The sequence below is a fragment of the Coregonus lavaretus genome (genome assembly GCF_964263955.1).
Source record: "Coregonus lavaretus genome assembly, chromosome: 31".
Lineage (NCBI taxonomy): Eukaryota > Metazoa > Chordata > Actinopteri > Salmoniformes > Salmonidae > Coregonus > Coregonus lavaretus.
Window position 1 is genome coordinate 9,382,289 of NC_140018.1, and position 18,616 is coordinate 9,400,904.

General features: G+C 45.5%; 2 protein-coding genes across 2 annotated transcripts in view; one reads left to right on the forward strand and one right to left on the reverse strand.

Moving 5' to 3' along the window:
• Positions 1-4,470, reverse strand: part of LOC311106759 (serine/threonine-protein kinase MRCK alpha-like) — a 100,219-nt gene extending 95,749 nt beyond the window's left edge. The window contains exon 1 of the mRNA XM_084149153.1: positions 3,419-4,470. Coding sequence (XP_084005279.1) covers positions 3,419-3,596 — 178 coding nt within the window. The 5' untranslated portion in view covers positions 3,597-4,470. The remainder of the gene's footprint in view (positions 1-3,418) is intronic.
• A 9,714-nt stretch (positions 4,471-14,184) lies between these two features.
• On the forward strand, positions 14,185-15,760 carry LOC311106374 (left-right determination factor 2-like; the record flags this gene model as incomplete). Its single annotated transcript, XM_084148708.1, has 4 exons — positions 14,185-14,452; positions 14,693-14,939; positions 15,062-15,301; positions 15,436-15,760. The coding sequence occupies 4 exons, from the start codon at positions 14,185-14,187 to the stop codon at positions 15,758-15,760; spliced, it is 1,080 nt and encodes a 359-aa protein (XP_084004834.1).
• Positions 15,761-18,616: the final 2,856 nt, after the last annotated feature.

The following is an 18,616-nucleotide window of genomic DNA, read 5'->3' on the forward strand; positions in this document are numbered from 1 at the left end:
GCTTAACAGACACATGCATGGTACTGGAAGCCCTCTGGATCCTGTTCCCCTGCCCTGCTACCACAGAAACCCCAGCCCAACAAGCCTACGTGAAGGGGAAAGGCAGTAGTATATCTTTGCCAGTTGGCTTCGCATCCATTTCAGCCAGAACAGCTCAACTAGCAAGCCTTGCATAAATAAATCCTTTCACAAGTGAGAAAAAACAATGTCGCTCTGTGTCATTGGTCTAGACTTGGATAGGGGAGGGAGGATGGGAGAGAAGAGCGGCTAATTGTTCCTCTGAGTTTGACTAGTTTAGAAGTAATTTAGGAGTAGAGTAATGCTCCTTATTCAGCCTGTGTGTGTGTGTCCTGCATGTGTGTTTGTTTGTGTGTGGGTCTGTGCGGCCTGCATGTGTGTGTGTGAGAGAGAGAGAGTTTGTGTCTGTGCAGCCTGCAAATGTGTGTTCATATTCACACCAAAATGTTCTGTAAATACTGCCTGGCCTGCTGGATCCACAGCCAGGAGAGGAGAGGGAGAGAGGCGTCATTCCAGCTGCAGATGACGGACATTTACAAACCTCCTGGTCCTCAGAGGCTGCTAACAAACTAAGCTGTAGGCTTCCCTCTGGGAGAGAGTGGTGAGAAAACCAGCGGCAGTCATTCATATATAGGAGGTTCAGCTTTCTGCAGCTAGCTAGAAAATAGGATTCATTCTCAACTTCATGTTCTCTTGGTTAGGTAGTTTGTTTGGTTGAGCTGGGAACCTGTCAGAAGTGGGTCTGTGTGCTATGTAAGGTATGGGGGAGGGCATAAAAACGTGACAGACCGCTGGTCTGCTATGTTTAGGCCACTTCAATTGTCTGATATGGAGTGAGGGTTCAGGGAAGACATCCACTGTGAGGCGTGACATGACATGGTCACCCTCTGACTCCATAATACCCGTTCATGATGGTGAGCCCTCTCAGGACAATGGAAAAGGCACCTTTCCCCAATAAATGTGTGTGTGTGTGTGTGTACACATGTGTGCACGTGAATTAATAAATAAATGAAAGAGTGTGAGTGAGTGACCTGACCACTGCCAACTGTCTTTATAGTCACAGTCTGAAGGACAGGAGTGACCAACACAATACAGAGCAGAGCCACTTCCTGGTATGACATCATGTGCCCAAAGAGCCCAGCAGCCAGTCCCTGTGTTTCCTGTTAGCTGCCCCTGTGGAATCATCACAGGAAAAAGTATAACATCCAGCGTCGTGACAAGGATGTCCTGGCCCTTGGCATCACAATCAATGCCATCATCATCAGCATCCACGGACCCTTCTAGCTTCTACCATGCCCATCAGCACCTGGCCTGGGTAGGACTGTGAGTGACTGAGTGAGGTGTATGGTGTGTTTAAGATATCCTCACCACCACAACCAATGCATAAACAGAAGCGGGGGTATGAGAGGACAGGCTGCCGATATAACCAACCAGAGGCCCAGTGGGGCGGATGTCTTCTATTGGAGTTAAACAGTTAGCCACACCACATCATACCACACCATACAAGAACCACACCACACCACCATACCAGACCCACATCTCACCAGAACCACACCATCACACCACATCATACCAGATCCACATCTCACCAGAACCACACCAGAACTACACCAGACCCAAAGTTCATTCTCAAACAGATATTGTTGTTTCTTCTGTTCTGATCCTCCTCATATCTGGACTTCAACTTCTCAGGCTACATAGATAGTAGGCCTATAGTATAGTATCATAAAGCACAGTATAGTGTTTTAGGCCTATAACATTGTTATTACTGTATAATATAGGCTAGTGCTGTAACATTGTGATGGACAGTATTTAAAATGAACATAATGTTCCATTAATAGCTAATAAAAAAGCACCTAATACAATTCTGTTACATGTTTTATAATTGAGCCTTAAAAATAGTAATTTAGGTCAACACCTCTTTCCAATCTTCTGCTTACTACTAGGTAGTGAGTGTTATAAAGCCCTGTGTAGCTCAGTTGGTAGAGCATGGCGCTTGCAAAGCCAAGGTTGTGGGTTCGATTCCCACGGGGGGCCAGTATGAAAAAATGTATGCACTCACTAACTGTATGTCGCTCTGGATAAGAGCGTCTGCTAAATGACTAAAATGTAAATAAAGGCCATAACAAAAGGATATGGTGAACTAGGCCTGGTCCATTCACTGATGGCTGCAGGTTATACAGGGGTTTGTTTCCATATCAACCAAAATGAGGTCACCAAACAACTAAGTGAAGAAACATGAACCTTATACTAACGTTTGTCTACTGTTGTGGGCTGAGCATGAAGGGGATATCTGGGGTGACAAATAAGTCATAGCTAGGCTAATGATGGTGTTTTATAATGGCAATGTATTGAGCATCATGTTTTGTGAACATTAAAGTTCAAGTGAAAGGTGTATTTTGAAGTTAAGTATCTCATCCATTTTTGGGGAATGGTGTGTCATGTGACAGGCCTGGGTATAAGCATGATTCATTATGTTATGAAACACTTGTCAAATCAAGTCATCAAACCTTGTGGTAAGCTCAGGAGGTCAAAAGGAAGACACCACCAAAGGTGTTGAAAGCTGCTTTATTTTAGTAGGCTACATGTACTCACAATACACTACAACCCCTTAGCCTAAATGAAGCAGAAAATTATATTTTGATAGTGTTTCTATGGTGTTTGTAAAGATGAAATTATTTCCATTGTTTGCAACTACTGTCAGTGAAATGGCTGAGTCCTGAATAAAAGCACCTAATTGCAGTACCTATTTCAGTGTTTCCCACCTAGTTAGCTATCTCCCCTGGCCTCTGGCTGGGTCCGTGTGTCAACACAGGGTAAATGTCCAAATGAAATCACACTTGGCACTTGGGCATTTCGGAAAGGCAAGCCCCATGCAGAGCTACCCACTGGAGCAGTCAGATAAAAGGTCGTTCGCATTCCATTCGTGCTCGAACCTAACCACCGAAGTCGTCACACACACAGTTCGCTTTTTTCAACAAATGATAAAGTTGTGTGTGGTCCTGTGTGCTTTGCTTTTCAATGACCGTGAGTGGGGAGAGGTTACAAAATTGCAAACGTTGGGGCTCGTGCTAGGCCCCTGCCTGCCTACTGCCACTACAACAAATGGCAACAATGTCACCATTCTGTTGCTGTTGGTTTGTAAAGTCAATTTGTTATGGGACACGAATCAAGTGGAATAGAAAGTACCTCAAAAGCAGTCATACACTACAAAACCACAATGGCCTTGAAGTTAAAAACGGAGGTGTGGAGGTGGCCTAGGCTAAGGGGATAGCAGCTCCTTCATGGCCAGGCCTTGTGCTGAGGTCTCTACTACTATAAAAGGTATGTGGTGAAAGGGAGGCCACATTGCACCACCATTATCATCTTACATAAAAATAAAGGGGGGAGGAAAACTTACCCCAATCCAGAAATTCCAATATGTTTTTCTCCCTTCTGAGGGGTGAGTTGTTGCACTCGTCATAAAGGCAGATAAGGATATCCAATAGCGTTTCCACGCTAAGGCATTGGTCATTTGACTGAGCTGGGCCGTCCAGGATCAGCTTTTCCAGTTTCTTCAAACGGACCTCTCCCGACATGATTCAAACTGTAGTCAGGTGATGCTAGTAGAGGAAATTATAGAAACTCACTTAAATAGTTGAGCCTTATATTCAGGCTGACCAGGGACGAACAGAAGAAGTTCGCTTAGCTTGTCTCACCTTGTAGCAAAATGAATAAAAACGTTGAAGCTTTGAGGCAAGCAAGCTAATAACGAGCTAAAATAGAACTATCATGATCCACCTCTCACAAAGGTATATATAGAGTATCTCGGAGGTGAGTGAGCCATGTAATATTTCCTCATTTTATTTATCCTATTCCCCCAAGACACAAAGGAGAACTCACAATTACCAGACCCTGCCCTGGCCAGCAGATTTTGACGTAGGCTAATGAAAGCCGCTTGTAGTATTTCCTTTCGTATTTGTTATAGTCTTCTCCTGGCAAAAATACTCCCAATGAAAATATTACCCGTGACAATGCAGTTATAGCAATCCCCTGAGTTGTTAAGTGGTTATCCAAACTGCAGCGACAAAAATGCATCAACACTAGATCTGCAATGCTACAAAGCCTCAATGCAATGCCCCTCCTCTGTTGAGTCTGAGAATGGAAGGGCGAAAGGCTTAACAAGCTAGTTTTTCCCTTTAAATCCAATTCTTTAAAAATCATCTGCCTGGCCCGCTTCACAGTTTAAAACTATGGTTCGAGTATATGTCCATTGCTGTAACCGTCGCAAATGCGGTTTCTCGGAGGGGTTGAGCTCTTTCCCGTCAAGAAAAAAGCTACATTCTTGCTCATACCAATCCAGTACACTGCCTTCCCCCCTTGCTTCCCACGTCGGTGGCTTGCGGTTCTCCAGCTACAGCCTGCTGCAGGCAAAATCCCAGCTCATCATGGCGACCCGTCACACACTGCCTTCACAGCATCTGCTGACGCGAGGGTATACTGGAAGGATAGTGGGCAATTTTGTGAATGGAAACTGCGGTCGTTCTAGCGGGGTGGCTGAACTGAAAAAATTGGCACAATCGTGCATTTTGTGATAAAAGCACAAAATTCAGCACAGAGGTAGATTGATGTATCCTGAAAAGATTTAGATATGGAGCCACCCCAGATTTGGCCCCTGGGGGGGCGTGGCAGCCATTTTTTTTAAATGGCCACCAATGGTAACATTATTATGGAATTCAGAAGGAGTATCTCGGAGGTGCAGATGCACTATGCAGAAATCGCTCCGCCATTTCCTGGTTGCTAAAATTCTAATAGTTAGCCTAATTTCAGTTTATGTGACAAAACAAGCAAGTATAGTGTAGAGAATCATTGTACCATCTAAACCACTGTGAAATATATTTCCCATAACCAAAAATATTGTATTTTCAGCTGTTTGAAGCTGGTGTACAAAACCAAAAGCAAAAGATGCAAAAACAACATAAGAATGCATAGGAAGCATAGAAGTAGCACACATAGAACAGATCTACTACTTCTTAGAATTGCTTTCAATGAGAATGACACAGTGGAGGCTGCTGAGGGGAGGACGGCTCATAATAATGGCTGGAACAGAGCAAATAGAATGGCATCAAACACATCGAAACCATGTGTTTGCTGTACTTGATACCATTCCACGTATTCCGCTCCATCCTCCCCAATTAAGGTGCCACCAACCTGAAATGACAGATCTATAACTCACATTTCTATGTGAATTTGGTCGGTTGCCCGAAAAGTTACATATTGCAGCTTTAAGATAAAGGCTCCAGATTTGGAACAGAGGTACCTTTATGGACCCTGAACATATTTAGATATGGAGGTACCCCAGATTTGGCCACTGGGGGCCGTGGCAGCCGTCTTATAAAATGGCCACAATCGGTAATACAATGTTAGAGTTCTAAAGCATAATGGTTTTGCTTAAATGCCCCCCCCCACACACACACACACATTGAATTTTATTGTGTGACTTTTTATTTTATTTTTTACTTTAGTAAATATTTTCTTAACTCTATATCTTGAACTGCATTGTTGGTTAAGGGCTCGTAAGTAAGCATTTTATGTTGTATTCGGTGCATGTGACAAATATATATTTTTGAATTTGATTTGAATAATCAAATATATTTTCATTTTTCAATGGACCTCACCAGATGTCAAATATGTAAACTATTGACTTCATTGATTGACAATAATATTCATTATCTACTCATTACCTTCTAGTTTATCAACCAATGTTGGTATTCTTGCAGCTTATTATTAGAAATAAAAGTATTGCTAGCATAATATGGTGTTGATGAGCTATCAACATGAAAGGCATTTGAATTTCGAAGACAATAGTTCAAACATGTTATGGGTTTAAAAGTTGAAAATAGTGTTAAAAAACAATACATTTTTTGTTAAAACAATTTCCACTACCCCTATGATCTAGAAGGTATAAAACCATTGTGTTGTATTCTGTGTCATTACACATGCGTATCAGGGGTTGAAATAATAAAGCAAACATGTTTATTATTATAATTTCAACACACGCTAGTACTAGGCAAATGAAGTGGGCAAATTGGATCTGATGACATTACTTGGAACAATCGCGCCCCCTGGCGAATCTTCACAGCCATCAATTCTGTGGAATTAATGAATGGGGCTGGTTACTTTGTACCGGTTGGCTTGATTCATGGATATTATTTACTTACGTTCGTTCTAAACCTAATCTAGCGCACCTGATTCTAATACATAGCTGGTTGATAAACTGAACCAGGTTAGTTAGTTTACAACTGGGGTTGGATTGAAAACCTATAGGAGGGTAGCTCTCCAGGAACAGGATTGGCGAGCCCTGGAACTTTACCGAATCCTTTTACTGATGTTTTGAATCGAAAAGAGTTGCATACAGATACCGATTGTAGATTTGACAATCATCCATAACGTAATTAAAAAGTTACTTTAATTGATTTACATCAAGTTTGTCAATCATTTCTTAACAATGTCAAATATGGAATCTCACCTGTCAAGTAAGCATCTACAGTAGGCAGATGTATACTATTGAAGCCTGGGCATAGACGCAGTTTGATACAATATTCCTAATCAAAATGAGTGTCCAATAGTCTCTGAACAGACGGAAATAAACTACTATGATAAAAGCAAGTAGGTATATTCGTTTGGGGACGCTATTAACTGGGATAAAATATAAAATAAACACAATTAGGCTATAGCCGGGTCAATTAAATAGCCTATATGACTGACTGTCCAGCCTGGTCTGTCGGTCCCTGCACAGATATGCTCGATGATTATTGGCCAACATTGGCCACTTGAACTCTGGGCAATTAGCCTACAAGTAGAGCATTCACGTGCAAAGCATTGCATTTCTTCAAATATTTGATGTTGAGATAAGGCAGGATAAAGCAGGATATAGCATAATCAGGAAGTTAGTGACAATAATGTAATGTCATGTAAATAATTTGGGCTACAACTTCAATATTGACTTTTACACACAGCTTCATTCTCTCATTTGAGATGCTTAAAATAATAGGCCTAACCTGCTGATTTTATGCTGAAGTGAAGTCCATGCAAATGTACAGAAGGCATACACTTTACATTTTGGTAAATGTAATTTTAAGCTCTTTCTCTATAATCAATTTAAACCATGGAAGGAGAACGGACGTTTGATTTTACAGTCATGTGCATCATTACACCATTTTGTAATGTTTAGATGTGTCACGACTCCCTCCGAAGCTGCCACCTCTCCTTGTTCAGGCAGGCTTCGGCGTTCGTCGTCACCGGCCTTCCAGCCACTGCCGCTCCTCATTTCATCATTACATTGGTTTTGTCTTGTTCATTACACACACCTGGTTCATATCCCCTCATCAGTACCTGTATAAGTATTCCCTCTGCCCCCTTGTCTTTGTGTGTGATTGTTTATTGTGAGGATAGTGAAGCTCGGTGGAGCGCCTTGTATTTTGTATCGCTGGGTTATTTTCCCTGTGTACCTTGTTGGTTCCAGTGCGCCTGTTTTGCACACTGGACTGTTTTGATGCATTACTGCGTAACTCCGTTTTCCGGAATAAATCCTGTTATTTCTGTGATTTACCCTCCTGCGCCTGACTCCTTCAGCTCACCCATCACAGAATTACACACCCGCCATGGAGTCAGCAGGAGAGGAGCACATGCCTGGAGTCGTGGCACAGGTCCGGGAGCATTCGACAATGCTAGCCAGCTTGGGAGAAGCGATGGATCAGGTTCTCCAGGTCGTCCAACGCCTGGAGAGGAGAGGACCCGATCTTTCGGGAGCAGCTGGCCGACCGGATCCAGCCACCTACATCCCAGCACCCAGAGGGATCCATATATCCCGACCACAGGATTTCGACGGGCAGCTGCTCTCTGCCAGGGATTCCTCCTACAACTGGAGTTGTACTATTCAAACATCAGCCCGGCTCCATCGGCGCGGGAGAAGGTGTCCGCCCTCGTCGCCTGCCTCTCGGGGAAAGCCCTGGAGTGGGCCAACACGATCTGGAGTGAAGGAGGAGCCGCGTTGGACAACTACGGGGAGTTCGCTCGCCTTTTTTGGGCCGTCTTCGATCAGAGGCGGGCGAGCGGCTGGTCCACCTGAGGCAGGGGACGAGGACCGCGCAGGACTTCGCCCTGGAGTTTCGGACTCTAGCGGCTGGGTCTGGGTGGAACGAGCGGGCCCTCATCGACCACTTCCGGTGCCATCTACGAGAGGACGTCCGAAGGGAGCTAGCCTGCCGGGACACCATGTTGTCCTTCAATCAACTGGTGGACATGGCCATCCGGTTGGACAATCTGCTGGCTGCTAGAGGACGTCCTGGAAGGGGCCTGCCTTGACAGTCGACCACTAGGGTCCGGGTTCGTTAGGGAAGTTACAGCACCAGTCACTATGGTTACGCAAGAGACCCATAGAGAACAAGTCACCTTTTCTATTATTGAATCTTCTGATTTCCCTGTTGTGTTAGGTCTTCCCTGGTTAGCACTACACAACCCCACCTTTTCATGGCCGCAGAGGGTGGTCGCGAGAGTGTCAGGGTAGGTGTCTAGGTGTTACCGTTGGTACAACCACGGTGGAAAGTCCAGACACTACCTCCACCGTGCGCATTCCCCCCGAATACCTCGATTTGGGGCACACGTTTTCCAAAATGCAAAATACCAAATTACCACCTCATCGGGCGAGGGATTGCGCGATAAACCTCTGGGTAGACGCTTTGCCTCCCAGGAGTCATGTGTATCCCCTGCCACAGGCTGAAACGGAGACGATGGAGACCTACGTCTCTGAGTCCCTGCTTCAGGGGTTCATACGTCCCTCCACTTCGCCCGCCTCCTCAAGTTTCTTTTTTGTGAAGAAGAAAGACTGAGGTCTGCGCCCTTGCATTGATTACCGAGCACTGAACAAGGGGACAATACGTTATAGTTATCCTCTACCCCTCATTCCATCTGTGATCGAGTCAATGCATGGGGCGCACTTCTTCACAAAATTAGATCTCCGGAGTGCATACAACCTGGTGCGTGTCCGGGAGGGGGACGAGTGGAAGACCGCATTCAGCACAACCTCAGGGCATTATGAATACCTGGTGATGCCGTACGGTTTGATGAATGCTCCATTAGTCTTCCAGTCCTTTGTGAACAAGTTGTTTCGGGATATGCTTGGTCGCGGTGTAGTGGTCTACATCAATGACATTCTGATGTATTCCGCTACGCGCGCCGAGCATGTGTCCCTTGTTCGCAAAGTGCTGGCCCGACTGTTGGAACATGACCTTTATGCCAAGGCAGAAAAGTGTCTGTTTTTTCAACAGTCAGTCTCCTTCCTCGGATACCGCATTACCACCTCAGGTGTGGAGATGGAGGGAGATCGCATTTCAGCCGTGCGTAATTGGCCGCCTCCAACCACGGTTAAGGAGGTGCAGCGCTTTATTGGCTTTGCCAACTACTCTCTGAGGTTTATCCGGGGCTTTGGCAAGTTCGCAGCTCCCATCACATCTCTGTTGAAGGGTGGGCCGTCCTGGCTCCGCTGCTGCTGCTGAGGCTGACAGGGCCTTCAGTAACCTGAGGGTTCTGTTCACCTCAGCCCCGGTACTGGCACATCCCGATCCATCACTACCGTTCGTAGTGGAGGTGGATGCATCCGAGGTAGGGGTAGGCGCTGTCCTATCTCAATGCTCGGGCACGCCACCCAAGCTCTGCCCCTGTGCCTTCTTCTCCAAGAAGCTCAGCCCGGCGGAGCAGAACTACGACGTTGGTGATTGGGAGCTGTTGGCTGTTGTCCGAGCCCTGACCGCATGGTGGCACTGGCTCGAGGGGGCGAAACACCCTTTCCTCGTCTGGACTGACCACCGTAACCTGGAGTACATCTGGACAGCGAGGAGGCTGAACCCTCGCCAGACCAGGTGGGCCCTATTCTTCACCCAGTTTGATTTTACTCTTTCATACATCCCGGGTACGAAGAACGTGAAGGCAGACACACTGTCACAGCTGTACGACACAGAGGAGAGGCCCATAGACATCACCCCCATACTCCCGGCCTCCTGTATTGTGGCGCCGGTAGTATGGACGCGGACATAGAGCAGGCTTTAAGCACAGAGCCATCTCCACCTCAGTGTCCAGCTGGGCTGCAGTACGTGCTGTCTCTTGTCCGTGACCATCTGATCTATTGGGCACACACGTCTCTGGTCACCCAGGTATCGGTCGTACAGTGTGCTGCCTGACCGGGACGTACTGGTGGCCTACCTTGGCTGCGCCCAGAGTAAGGCACCTCCCAGCGGGTAAGTTACAGCCCTTACCAGTTCCACAACGGCCATCGTCCCACCTGTGTATTGACTTTCTCACTGATCTTCCCATCTCTCAGGGTAACACCACCATCCTAGTCATTGTGGACGGCTTTTCAAAAGCCTGCCGCCTCCTTCCTCTGCCCGGTCTCCCTACGGCCCTGCAGACTGCGGAGGCACTGTTTACTTCCGGCACTACAGGGTGCCAGAGGACATAGTGTCTGACCGGGGTCCCCAGTTTACATCCAGGGTCTGGAAGGCGTTCATGGAACGTTTGGGGGTCTCGGTCAGCCTGACCTCTGGTTTTCACCCGAGAGTATTGGGCAGGTGGAACGGGTGAATCAGGATGTGGGTAGGTTCCTGCGGTCCTACTGCCAGGACCGGCCGGGGGAGTGGTCAGTGTTCTTGCCATGGGCAGAATATGCTCCGAACTCTCTTCGCCACTCCTCCACTAACCTATCGCCCTTTCAATGTGTTTTAGGTTATCAGCCGGTTCTGGCACTGTGGAATCAGAGCCAGACGAAGCTCCTGCAGTGGATGACTGGTTTTGGCGCGCCTAGGAGACGTGGAATGCTGCTCACGTCCACCTCCAGCGCACTGTGCGTCGCCAGAAGGCCAACGCTGTCCGCCACCGCAGTGAGGCCCCGGTCTTTGTACCGGGAGATCGGGTCTGGCTCTTGACCCAGAATCTGCCCCGCCGCCTGCCCTGCCGGAAGCTGAGCCCGCGGTTTGTGGGGCCGTTCAAAGTCCTGAGGAGGATAAACGAGGTTACATATAGGTTATTACTCCCTCCAGATTACCGTATTAACCCCTCGTTCCATGTGTCCCTCCTCAGGCCAGTGGTGGTTGGTCCACTCCAGGAGTCTGAGGTGCGGGAGGTTCTTCCGCCCCCTCTGGACATCGAGGGGGCCCCGGCGTACTCCGTCCGTTCCATCCTGGATTCGAGGCGTCGGGTGGGGGGTACGGTCCGGAGTACCTCGTGGAGTGGGAGGGGTACGGTCCGGAGGAGCGGTGCTGGGTTCCGGTGAGGGATATCCTCGATCCCTCCCTATTGCGGGATTTCCACCGTCGCCATCCGGCTCGCCCTGCTCCACGTCCTCCTGGCCGTCCCCAAGTGGGGGGTACTGTCACGACTCCCTCCGAAGCTGCCACCTCTCCTCGTTCAGGCAGGCTTCGCCGTTCGTCGTCACCGGCCTTCCAGCCACTGCCGCTCCTCATTTCATCATTCCATTGGTTTTGTCTTGTTCATTACACACACCTGGTTCATATCCCCTCATCAGTACCTGTATAAGTGTTACCTCTGCCCCTTTGTCTTTGTGTGTGATTGTTTATTGTGAGGATAGTGGAGCTCCTTGTATTTTGTATCGCCAGGTTATTTTCCCCGTGTGCTTTGTTGGTTCCAGTGCGCACTGGACTCTTTTGACGCATTACTGCATAATGGTCTTCCCACGGGGGGCCAGTATGAAAAAATATATATAATAATGTATGCACTCAACTGTAAAGTCACTCTGGATAAGAGCGTCTGCTAAATGACTAAAATGTAAAAATGTAAACTCTGTTTTCTGGAATAAATCCTGTTATTTCTGTGAATACCCTACTGCGCTTGACTCCTTCAACTCACCCATCACAAGATGCATAGGGAGGGAGATTTTATGTTTCACAAAAGAAAGCAGATCACAGATAAATTGGACAGCTTTTCTAATGCAGATGTGAGATGTTAATTAACACTTCTGTTGTTGATTGTAGGAGCTGGCAGGCCTTTGATTGAAGAGGAATGGCACATTGGGAGAATCAGATGCATCTGTGCTTTGAACCAGCAGCCTGTCTTGTCTGTGATCGGGAAGGGAAGGGGGAAAGACTGCCAAATATCACACGAGGAATCTTAATTTACTACATTAGGGGTACAAATGGAAGGCAAAGTTTTGTGCTTTCAAGAGATCACTGAGATCCATATGCTATGTATAGGCTGACCCAATGTATCTGGTCTGAATTCACATTCTGTAGTGTTTCTAATCATCAGACAGTCTTATTGCATATTACAAACTACTTTGTTAGTGAAAAGATCACACGTTCACTGGTGTGGAAATGATTGTAGCCTATAATGTAAATAAGTACTGATTTTAATATTTCTTAATGTCAATAATTATTTTTATGTAGACTTTAGGATGTAGTGATTTATGTATGCAGACTTGGGTCAAATATATCTATACTGTATGTCATATCATTTGGTGCACATTCCATGGACAGTGTACTATCATGCCTAGTTTAGGTATTTGCCAAGTGTATTTGATCCAAATATGTAGCCATACATTTCAGGTACTTTTACTAATAAATGTGAAACAAGTTTCAAGCTTTTATTAGTTGTATATACAGGATACACATGGTATACATCGTCCAACGAAATGCTTACTTGCAGGTTCCTTCTTGACAATGCAACAACTATAATAAAATATAAGAATACGAACATAAAATAAATGGCTCAGTAGAATAGAATAAACATTTGAGTGTAATCGCCTTGAAAACAGTAGTTCCAGAGCAGAGCATTGAGTGTGGTCTTCAGATGCGGCTAACAATGTCCCCCTGACAGTCATCTGTCATTTGCCCTTCCTGTGTCCTCCTTTAGTCTGTCTGACATCTCCGAAACAAATAAGCCCCAATACACAAACACAGACAGGGCCCACTCTAGGAAAACCAGCCCCTCTTCTAATGTTTGTGTGACAAAAAAGGCAAGGCAAATCCTGCAGTGGAATCAGATAATCACCAACATGTGAAGAGCCTCCCAATCCACATCCTCACCCTGGCCCTTGGATTAACTGTCTGTTTGGCTAATAATTTTAATCTGTTGAAGGGGCAGAAGGGGTGATGGGTTTGGAATAAACATCTAATCCCCTTGCCTCCTCCTCCCCAGAGTCCCCACACCAGTGATGGGCCATACATGGCACCCCTGATCAACTAAAATGGCTGCCAGACAGACAGAAATAAGCACACTGACAGACTGTTGCCAGACTGGTCTTGCTTTATATTGTCCAGTGGAATGTACACATTAGGCTGAGAGGGTGCAGCCCAGGTTCACATGGGCAGGGGCTGTCTGGAACACCTGTGCAGATGTAGACAACAAGAAGAACAGTCAATGGGAAGCCATTTGTTAGAAAATATTTTATTAAATGTACTTTAGTATTGACCAAAATATTGCATCAATCAAGTGTCCATCCTTTGGGGTGATTTTAAAATATAGGAACGTTTAACTCCAACCAATTTGTAATCATCTCATCCTGCAAACTAACATTACTTAGAACTATACTACAAATAGGCTACTACATGTATGCCTCAGGATCAATTCAATATTCTCAACCCACAACAATCCAATAACTATGCTGTGTTTAGGAGTTTTTTTAAACAATCCAATAACTATGCTGTGTTTAGGAGTTTTCTTACTGCAAACTATCACTGCAAATATTTTTTTTTTTGCAACAAGCATCACTAGACTTCCCATTGATATGGAGGAGACTGGATTTTACAAATGCTTTGTATAAAATTGTAGGATATAAATTGTATAAAATCCCTGTATGATTTTAAAGGAATGGTGTTTAAATGAATCTATAAATGAAACTGATAAAATATAATTTGGGGAGATAGCTGCCGTTTAAAGTATGGCACTTCTGATGTCCTGACGGGGACGTGGCTTTTAATGTCACACTTTTGTTGAGATAGTCTATCGTTCCCGCTGCCCAACCCCCTCATTCTCAATGTGCGAATGACTGATGACTGGGAGGGCCAGGTGCTTATAAGGGCCCCCTGATGTCAGAGGACCACTTTCTCTCTCTGAGCTTCTCTGCTACTGTAGTTCTCTTCTCTCTGCTGGACAAGACACAATTTTGGAAGATTTACGATGGATTTTCTCCGTGCTTGCGTTTTGTGCGTTGCTGCTTTTTTCACCGTCTCCAAGGCTTTCACGCACAAGGACATGAAGGATGCCCTGCTTCAGAAACTTGGGCTGGATGAAGTTCCGAAAATTCACAAAAGGGATTTGGAGAATCTTGTAATGCCTGTGCACATTAAGAATAAATACCTGTCAATGCTGAAGCTGCACCACGAAAGGCGGCGCAGGTCTCTGCCAAGCTTGGCGAGGATTCTGAGAGGAATCCCAGGAAATGCAGGTAAGATCATTTTCTAGTAGGCCTGCTTGAGACATAAATACAACCGAATTGTATTTTTTATATATAAAAATAGCAATATATTGCTTGGATGTTATATTTACTTGTTGCAGACCGATTTTGGCACAGGTGCACAAATGACTGTTTTGTACACATTTTGTGCGCCCTCATAGTTTCAACCCATTCATGCTAGTCAGCATTTTAGACTCAATACTTAATAATTTCTATGTTCTGTTTCATAAGACATCTATGGGGAGTTTGTGTACTCGGACACCACTCGGCAACGGATGGTCTTTGACATGGACACCCGCATCCCCCATAACAGCGAGGTGACCATGGCCGAACTGAAACTGTACAAAAAAGCCCCTCCTCACAAGCGCTCCATGCCCGAAAAGATGAACCACCGTCCGGTTAACAACGCCAGAGTCTCCATCTACTGGGTAGAGATATTGGAGAACGGCTCCAACACAACATCTCTGGTGGACTCACGGTAAGATTTTACGCAAAGCCATGTCATGTCCAGATCATTTCCGTTAGGCAATGTGTTGTTCTTTGTTCTTATAATTTAGAACCTATGTGCAAGATTTTTAATCAACCATTTATTTCCTGTAGGTTGATTCCCATCCATGAGACTGGCTGGATAAGCTTTGATGTCACCCAGGGTGTGCACTATTGGTCAAAGACGCAGCAGAAAACACCTATGAACCTGGAGGTGTGGATCGAGGGCGAGAGACCTGGCAGCTACGCGGCAGAAATGGCCAAGAGTGTCCACTTTACCACCCAGGACCAGACGGAAAACACCCTGGGAAAACCTGAACTGATCCTCTACACACTCAACCTCGAAGAGTTTGGGTAAGGCGCGCTTTGTTATGCAGATTCAGAATATTTTAAAAATATTGTTACGTTGGTCCAGTGACAATGACCCTACCTTTACGCTTCAATTAGTGCAAGTTAACTAACGAGTCCCTATTTCTTTGTTTGCATAGGTCTAGAGGCGACTGTGAAACCAATCCAGATAAGGACACGTGCTGCAGAGAAAAATACTTCATAAATTTCCGCGCGCTCACGTGGACCCAGTACTGGATAATCGAACCCGCGGGCTACCAGGCCTACCGATGCGCTGGGGGGTGCAAGCAGCCAAAGCGCAACTACGGCTACGGGGAGCGGAAGTGTACCATCGCGGAGAGCGCCCCGCTGCCCATGATGTACCTAGTCAAGAAGGGTGACTACACCGAGATAGAAGTGGCCGAGTTCCCCAACATGATCGTGGAGTCGTGTGCCTGCACTATGGACAACATCTCCATAGTTTGAAGTCAAGCGTTGCGGACTGGGCAGGGCACCTCCAAATGAACTTAAAGTACTTTTCTATTTAAAATGGGAATTCTCTGGGAGAGTTTAAGGCTAGTCTATAATAAGAGGGAGGATGACAGATTTCTTGAGACAAACTATTCACAAGCACTTTGTATTATATTTTGTAAATAATGAATTCATAATTTAGACTTTATGAGTTGTATACTGTATTACTCAGAAGAAAGTCTGATTTTGTCTCAAATGTTATATTTTTGAGCTGTAAATACTATGGATGATTTCATAATTAAATATAAAAAATGTTATTAAGAAGTCTGATTTTGTTATTATTTTCCATAAGGCAAGATTGGGAAAACCACTGTCAGGTATCCTTACCCCCACCACACTATGTCAGGCTGTATCCATCAAGGTATCCTTACCCCCACCACACTATGTCAGGCTGTATCCATCAAGGTATCCTTACCCCCACCACACTATGTCAGGCTGTATCCATCAAGGTATCCTTACCCCCACCACACTATGTCAGGCTATATCCATCAAGGTATCCTTACCCCCACCACACTATGTCAGGCTGTATCCATCAAGGTATCCTTACCCCCACCACGCTATGTCAGGCTGTATCCATCAAGGTATCCTTATCCCCACCACACTATGTCAGGCTGTATCCATCAAGGTATCCTTACCCCCACCACACTATGTCAGGCTGTATCCATCAAGGTATCCTTACCCCCACCACACTATGTCAGGCTGTATCCATCAAGGTATCCTTACCCCCACCACACTATGTCAGGCTGTATCCATCAAGGTATCCTTACCCCCACCACACTATGTCAGGCTGTATCCATCAAGGTATCCTTACCCCCACCACACTATGTCAGGCTGTATCCATCAAGGTATCCTTACCCCCACCACACTATGTCAGGCTGTATCCATCAAGGTATCCTTACCCCCACCACACTATGTCAGGCTGTATCCATCAAGGTATCCTTACCCCCACCACACTATGTCAGGCTGTATCCATCAAGGTATCCTTACCCCCACCACACTATGTCAGGCTGTATCCATCAAGGTATCCTTACCCCCACCACACTATGTCAGGCTGTATCCATCAAGGTATCCTTACCCCCACCACACTATGTCAGGCTGTATCCATCAAGGTATCCTTACCCCCACCACACTATGTCAGGCTATATCCATCAAGGTATCCTTACCCCCACCACACTATGTCAGGCTGTATCCATCAAGGTATCCTTACCCCCACCACGCTATGTCAGGCTGTATCCATCAAGGTATCCTTATCCCCACCACACTATGTCAGGCTGTATCCATCAAGGTATCCTTACCCCCACCACACTATGTCAGGCTGTATCCATCAAGGTATCCTTACCCCCACCACACTATGTCAGGCTGTATCCATCAAGGTATCCTTACCCCCACCACACTATGTCAGGCTGTATCCATCAAGGTATCCTTACCCCCACCACACTATGTCAGGCTGTATCCATCAAGGTATCCTTACACCCATCACACATACAGTACACTTGTCTCCAGCTAAGCATACACCTTGTCACCCTATTTAGCACTGTATTTAGTTGGTACTAAGTCAATAACAGATCTAATGACTAGTAACTTGTTTCAGTGAAAGAGCATTAAGCATGCGCTGGCATGGTTAAACAGATTTGGTGAGCACCATTCACATCAGCTTCCTGACTGAGTGTGCTGGCTGTTTGCTTCCAATAGGGTGAGCCAATGGCCACACAGGGAGCAGACACTGTCACAAAAACCCAGAGCGCATATTTACATCACCATGTTTACATCTGGCTTAGCAGATAAATAGGCACCAGACATAGTCATGCGGAGAGAACTCTATAGACAATATCAAGGCTCAATTTGCAGCCTGCGAGGGGGGTCTTGTCATTTTAATGGGGTACATAAGGCTTTAGAGCTGAGGGCAGTCTGGGTACACATCTCAAAGTCAATACCAAGAGACAATCCCAGGCACCCTGTTGTGTGCTCTTGGTTTGGAAAAGCAGCTGGTGTCAGCCAGACTTCTGAAATGTTAGTTTCAGCAGCAATAGGCAGCTAGGTTTCGTCCTACATCACGTTCAGATATAAAGTTAAGCTTTAGGGCCGGTTTCTCAGACACAGATTAAGCCTAATCTTGGACTAAAAAGCACTTTTAACGGAGGGAGATTCTAAATTGATCTTTCTTTTTAGTCCAGGACTAGGATTAACGATGTCCGGGAAACCTCCCCTTGGAGATTGAGGGAGAAGCACTAGTTTGTATAATAAAACTCAATTTCATCAGCGTCATTCACTTTATTGACAAACATACTTAAACATAACTGAAACAAATATCAAAACATTTTTCAATAAAAAAAAAAAAGATCCCAGCAGGGAGACGAGCCCAAAGTTACCTACAACTTGAGTATATTGAGTTGAGAAGTACTCAGTTGAGAAGTAATACAAATTGCTGAAACACATGACTTTAATGAAAAATTGATCTCTGTTTGATTGGGTTATTTTTCACTTGCATTATCACGCAGCATACCGGAAATCAGTTCATGGTCATCCATACAATTTGGCATGATAGAGAAGGAAAAAAAGGTGGTCAACTATATACAGTACACCATGTTTATAAAATGTTAAATAAGCTAATGAAACAATTACAAAATGGACTCAATACAATTGTGTCTAATTGTTTTAAATGATCTAGCAACACAATGTTATAGTGGAACACACATCACTAACACTGCTGGTAGGCTACTTGGCCTGAGCTGTAAGAGGTTACATGTAAGAGCTGCGATTGTCCAGCTACACCGCCACCAATTCATTTGATCAGAGGGTTCACACACTTCA